General features: G+C 43.4%; 1 protein-coding gene across 1 annotated transcript in view; it reads right to left on the bottom strand.

Annotated features, from left to right (window-relative positions):
• Positions 1-6,794, bottom strand: part of LOC106807395 — a 34,615-nt gene that overhangs the window by 8,352 nt on the left and 19,469 nt on the right. Inside the window, exons 10-13 of the mRNA XM_014809712.1 lie at positions 6,449-6,452; positions 6,108-6,283; positions 5,668-5,804; positions 2,997-3,139 (exon numbers count right to left, since the gene is read on the bottom strand). Coding sequence (XP_014665198.1) covers positions 2,997-3,139; positions 5,668-5,804; positions 6,108-6,283; positions 6,449-6,452 — 460 coding nt within the window. The remainder of the gene's footprint in view (positions 1-2,996; positions 3,140-5,667; positions 5,805-6,107; positions 6,284-6,448; positions 6,453-6,794) is intronic.

Genomic DNA, 6,794 nt, shown 5'->3' with positions numbered 1-6,794 from the left:
AGACAAGAGAGGCACCGAGAGAAAGGAGTCGAGAGAAGAATGAGAGTAGTAGATGAGAGAAATGAGACGAGAGAATGGAGAGAGGAGAGAGCACGAGATGAGGATGGAAAGAGAAGGAGCGGAGAGACTGAGAGTGGGGAGAGAGAAGATGGTAGTGAGAGCGAGAGAGGTGAGATGAGGAGAGAGAGAGAGGAGAGTGATGGGGGAGAGAGATAGAGAACGCACCTTAGTTGTAGTCGGCCGGGGAAGGCAACACAGCGAGTTTGGGTGACGCTTTCAGGGTTCGTTTTTCCACTGATCTTCGCATTTGTCGGGTCGTCAGTGCAGCTGTGCGCTGGTGTATAGCGAACGCTATCACACACACTCATACACACCACACACACCACACATCACAACACACACACCGCGGCTGCGCGCTGCACGCATCGCCGCACGCAAGCCACGTCACCGCACGCACGCTACGTCCACGCCACGCACGCACGCACGCACGCACGCGCCACGCACGCAACACGCGCCGCGCGCACACACAGCAAACAGCCACACACTGGGCGGTTCCGAGAGAAATAACTGGCTGGCTATAATTTCAAAACGTGAATGCGGGCGATTGTCCGCGCGTAGGCGGACGTCCGTCTTACGCTGGTTAGTAGGGTAACAAACAGTTGTTCGCCTGTTATTACCAGCATTCATTAGCTAGCGGGTTAGCGATGGCTCGCCAATGGGCAAGCGGTGTCAGGGTGGCGGGGTGGGGCCGTTTTTTGGCGTGCAGGGTGGCGGCGGTGGTGCGTTTGCAGGCAGGCGTGTCGGTTCGGTGGTCGGGGCGTTTTGCGTGCAGTGGTGGCGCTTGGTGGGGGGGCGTTTTGCGTTGCAGCGGGTGGACGGTGGGTGGGTGCGTTTTGGCCGTGGCGTGCGTGGCGGGGGGTGGGGCGTTTTGCGTGCAGGGCGCGCAGGTGGTCGGCGATGGCAATCAGTTCATCGATAAATTTTAGTTATATATCAGTTGGGAAATCTGCAACTTTACCGTTCTTGTGCTATATGACATCGCGTATCACGCTATCCATGTTATACCATAGGTGTGCGTTTTTGTTTTTATATCTGCTGTTATTTTTCTGTTTCTTTTTCTGTTGTGGTATTGTTTTTATTTTTGTATAGATTATTATATCAATTTTTTGTTTTTCAAGTATGTTTTCTTTGTCTTGCTTCACGCTGACAACAAAAACCTGTCCGTTTTTTGGAATTTCAGCCGCCGAAATATTTGTGGTGTTTATCGTGCATTTGAGCGCGCTCCAACAACGCGAACTCTCCACTAATTTGTAACTCAGTTAATTCGTATGCGCATTGATAGATGTAGTACTATATCTCTCACTAGTAATTCATCGCATCAAGCCTTATATTAATGGATAATAGATGATTATTCGGAAATGGTTGATATATAGAATGATCTTTGATACGCATATCATAATTGCATTGCAATCGATTCAACGGATTTGTATAACTATAGTTTTTAGATCATCGATGACATAATTAACTAATTTTTGTTTTATTTATTATCGGTCTTGCCTATTGTTGCAGGAGGCTTATAATATGCCCATTTTCGCAAAAATAACCGCCTCGTTATATTGATTGTTAATTATAATACTAATTGATAATAATTCTATAGTTACTCCGATACTAATTAGCTATAATTATATTCATGTGTTGAATAGTTATGAACAATGTTAGGCAGTCTGCTTCATGCAATATTTTAATGCATTTGACTAGGTATTTCATGACCAGATCTGCTATTGACAGTTTTCTGAACCAACATGCTAAACGGTTGGGCAGTGGTCCTATTGCAGAATTCTAATTTTGGCAGTGAGAACACACCGGTGCTTGTATAGCGGAACTTGACATTTTTGAATTTGCGGATAGTCAATCTTCGCTTTCTATCCGGTTGCAATCTGGGGTAACACAGCGGATCCGTTGGCACTGCGGGCATTAGGAGGGGCATGGTAAATTACGTAGCTGTTCACATGGAGCATCAATATTCGTAATAGAACTCACGTTAAGCGTTGCTTGATTGTGCGGTCGCTGACATTGACTGTAGCGCGAAGACTATGCAGACTGACCGTACCGACTGCACTCAACAGAGTCTTTACTTTTATTGATACGTAGTCCTGCTTACAGAAGCTATAGCTAACGACTGAGTGTAATCACGCGTGACATATCGTACTTACAATTCGCCATGATGCGTGACGTGTTCCTGTTTGAGCATTTGAATGGCGCGCAGCTCATCTCATCCCTTTCTGTATTCAATTTGATTTCTATCTCCGATGACATCATATTCCTCCCGTCCTGCCTGTGTTTGCTTTTGCTTACGAATGGCCGAACAATTGCTGTAATATTGCTCTTCTGCATATGCGCCGTCATTATGCTAGTACATTTGCGAAATTTGATGTGCCATATTCTTTGCAATATTCTATTCACGCAATGAATACACTGTCGAATTCCATGAAGCTCGGAGCATTTTTTTCGCGATAGATCATCTATGGCATTTGTGCGATAAAGAACGGCCAACGCTCGACGGCTACTCACAACATACGCATTAGATATTACACACGCGCGCGCGCGCACGGCCCGCACGTACGCATTTCAGTCTCAACATAACTCTCCGCCAGTCTCGCGATACGTAGCGCGCCATGACCAGTGTCGAACGCTATGCATGCACAACCTCACTCGCGCACGTACTTTACACTTACCTCATCTCGCCCGCTCTAGCACCTATTTATTATATTCTATATATATTATAGATATAATAGAGAATAATACTATACATCATATCCTAATTTATATATTCCAAAATCCTGTATTATTTCTATGTTATTTATTATTATTATATTATCGGTGTCGGGATACACTCAGAAGCAGACATCTTGCCCGCAGACAGTTGACAATGACGCTCCCTCACCCCAATAACCCCTTAAGCAGTTATTGTCAACGACAAAGTATATACAACGTACCATTCTGTTGGAATTCGAGTCTCATCCGCGCAGAGTCACCTATCGCAGCTATGCTCATTCTCTGTCCAGTGATGTCCAGTATGGTCATCCTGACCGGACCGGGCGCGAGGCGGGCCTCCAGATCTCCTAGCAGATTTATCATGCTGCAGAAGGTGACGTGAAAAAAAACGAACCTCATTAGCGATTTTTTATGTTATACGCTCGGGTATAAGCGCAACGCGTTGGTACGCTCAACGATGGCAGTTATATTTATTTGGTCCGTGAATGAATAGCCTTACTAGAACTAAGTGTGGCCACAATAGCGCGGTCAACAACAAATTACGACGGTGGGTCCTGACCGTACGTATACGGGGCGGGTTCTAAATTAAAGGGGGAATCGATATTCGTAAACCGATCGATCCAAATCGGTGGCCAAAACAACGTGCGCTGAAATTATATCTAGTTTTTGACTTTATCTGCGATTCGGCACGGAAAAGTTCGTGTGACAGCCATGATATTGATATCACGAAGAGCATGGGCCTCGTCGCCTCGTCGCATCTCAAAAGTATTCAGTCAACCCGTTGGCGTTTGTATGGAGTGGTCTGGCTATAAAACCGCCAAGGTTGTCTAGAATGCAGGTGCTCTCCATGTATTATGCAGCAGCGCGCTGCTGCTGCTTGTATTTGCGCAAAGTAGGCGTTAAAGTATTGGCTTAGTGGTAGCGTTCTGCCGACTAACTGGCATGTATAATTAATTCGCCCCTTGTTAAGATGTCAGCTCTTGGCATCGCCTCTAAAGGTCACACGGACCACCCGCTGAAATTCAGCAACAGTCGTCGTGATGGCATGGACAATTTGGTTTTATAATCGATTAAAATTGCCTACGTTTGGGAGGAAGCGCGTAGCAAAAAGCAAACACGAGCAAAATAACGATATGCTTGTTGAAATCTTTCTCCTCCGAATAAAAACTGGTGTGCCGGCGTGTTACGATAGAGGATGTGGATACATTTCAGTCAATTACAAATGCAATTGCAAAGGAATGCCGTGAAGATTGGCTCGGACTGAATCTGTGTTGTATAAATAATGTTATTTCTATTAAATCAGCGCATAACCGCATAATGATGACATATCGCGATCGCTGAACCCGGCCGCGCTAGCGACATGGCTAGGTAAGGTAGATGCATAACTGATAGATAGATTTGCTTATCAGTTGATTAATTTATTTGATTATTTGATTGATTGCATGAATGCTTGATTAGATAAATGATTGATTTATTCTACTTGATTTCTATTGATTTCTTGCTTGCTTGCTTGATTGAATTCATTTATCTATGATTGATTAATTACACGCACTGATTAGATAAGCATTACCACACACAACTCACGATCAAGGTGAGCATCAAGACCAATGCACCTGGGTTGCGCAGATGCGCCAATCGTTCTATTCAATTGCGACATCACAGCCTAACGTAACGTAACATTTAAATTGTGCGTAGTGACACCTTTGTTAGGCGCAGATATGCAGATACGCAGTTGCGTACACATCATTTCAGCAACCTTCTGCATTCTGCATACCTCCCAAATCCCATTGGTTGATACAAATCGCGTGCGTGAAACTCCTGTTTTATGGTGCGTTGTGACCCTAACCCCTAACCCTTACCTTATTAAAAAAAATTAATTGTTGTAAAAATTATTTGTTGTTATTAAAATGTTGTAAATAAATCATGTAAATATTTGCGTTAATTGGGAAAAAATAGTTAAATGGATAAAGATAGAAAAATACAGAAAACAGGTAAATAATAAACAATCAGATGGGATTCGATGCAACGACCTTTGATCCGTGACGCCTGTGCTGTACGCGTTCGGCTATCCAGGCTTATTTGGTTTCTAGATTATGGATGTGCCATGAATATGATAACACTGTGACGTCATTGAGGCAGTTCAGGAATCCATATTTAACCCTCCTCTTGAGGATCAAAAGGTTATCAGACACTTACTCTTCGCACGCCAGTAGTAAGCACATTTCATGGTTCTTTCAATAAAGTGATAAAAATGGTAGGTCAGCGTTGAAACAAAAAAGTTTTTCACTCTGTCCATTAGGCCATGTCCTCAGAAAATGTCTGATATCTGACCTTTCCCCACTGCCCTTTGACTGTTGACCTCCAATTTTCGCACTGGTGATTGGGTTTCCTGCCATTCACACTATAACCACGAAAATTAAAGCATAGGTCGAACCGTTAAGATTTGTGCCGCATTCCGTATTTCCTACCTATACCTTAAGTTAAGGGGAAATATTTCCCCTAAGTTTACACATCTTGACCTTTGACCCTTGACCCCCAAATTTGTCATCTTGAGCTCCTTTTCACGATCCCCCCGACGTCCCGAATATCTGACGCGTACGTCGAGCGGTTAAGATTTTGTGCCCAACTGTTGACGGACGGACGGACGACGGACGGACGCACGGACGGTACGCACGCAGATCATGCGATTCTAAAGCTGCATCTGACTACGTCAGATGAGCTAATAATAATCATAATAATTCTTCTTCTTCTTCTTACTATTATTATTATTATTATTATTATTATTTCATTATAATTATAATAATAATTATTATTATTATTATATTAATAATAATAATGAAAGAAGAAGAAGAAGAAGAAGAAGAAGAAGAAGAAGAAGAAATAATGAATTACCTGACATTCACTGGCCCGTTGCTTATCGTCTTCTCAAGAGTATTGTAGCGGCACGCAACTCTGTAAGCTTTGTCCTGCTTTGTCACCAGCATGGGGTGATGCTGCACGACAACCGTGTTGACAAATACGCCGACATCCTGAATAATAAGGTCAAGATCATGTACAATAACCATTATAATTGACGGCAAATATACTAGCTGTCTGTGTGTGTGTGCGTGCGTGCATGCGTGCGCGCGTGCGCGCGCGTGTGTGTGTATAGTAGATATTCGCGGGACAAGAGACTGTGACAGGTGTGTGAATTCCCAGCAACTGCGCTGTTTTCCAGTGTTAGTGTTACACACTGGTTTTGCATTCCTCGCGACCGCGCGAGTTGAAATATACACGCGGGGATAAACGCGCGGACTCGATAATATGGGAATTTTCCCCACACTCGCCTATACCTTCTGCACTGTGTTGCACTCGGGGCTGTTCAGCGGGATCTCCATTTCGAATCGCAGTTCGTTCTCGATCTGTTTGAAGCAGGTCTTGCTGCGGCCCTTTGCGTACAGCTTGCCCGTGAATGGCTGGTCGGCGACTTGGCCGAATACAATGGCGCCATCGCGGCAATTCGTGAAAACTGAGATAAAGGAGAAAAAAGAGATAAAAAAAAGCATGTCCGCAAGGTCGCGCGCTTCCTTCGCTTCGCGAAGGTTTTACTATAGAGATTGCGAGGTCGATGACAACAGCAGTAATAAACTCACAAAAAAGAGGATTGCCAAACTTTGTTGGCTTTTTTTGTTACCGGGCTAAAATATTAAACAATGGGACGATTTTATAGACAATTTAAAACCGACTCGAATAAACGGATGTGTTTTAGATGTAATTTGGCTATCGCATGATGCTAGCGAATGAACACCCAATTGCCCATATGTTTTATAATGATCGAGTAATACACTATCTATTCACTTATAGCGAATTACTAATCACGTATAACTACCGGTAGCTATAAATGCATCTTTATATGCAGGAGTGTTAATAATATAGATCCATATTACGACAGAATCTAATGAAGATATATAATCTTATATACAAATAATATATATATCAAGAGTACATAATAGAGATCTCTATTATGTACTTTTGATATA

Source organism: Priapulus caudatus, unplaced genomic scaffold, assembly GCF_000485595.1.
Source record: "Priapulus caudatus unplaced genomic scaffold, Priapulus_caudatus-5.0.1 Scaffold212, whole genome shotgun sequence".
In the NCBI taxonomy this organism is placed as follows: Eukaryota; Metazoa; Priapulida; class Priapulimorpha; order Priapulimorphida; family Priapulidae; genus Priapulus; species Priapulus caudatus.
This window is presented reverse-complemented; position numbering and strand designations above follow the sequence as displayed.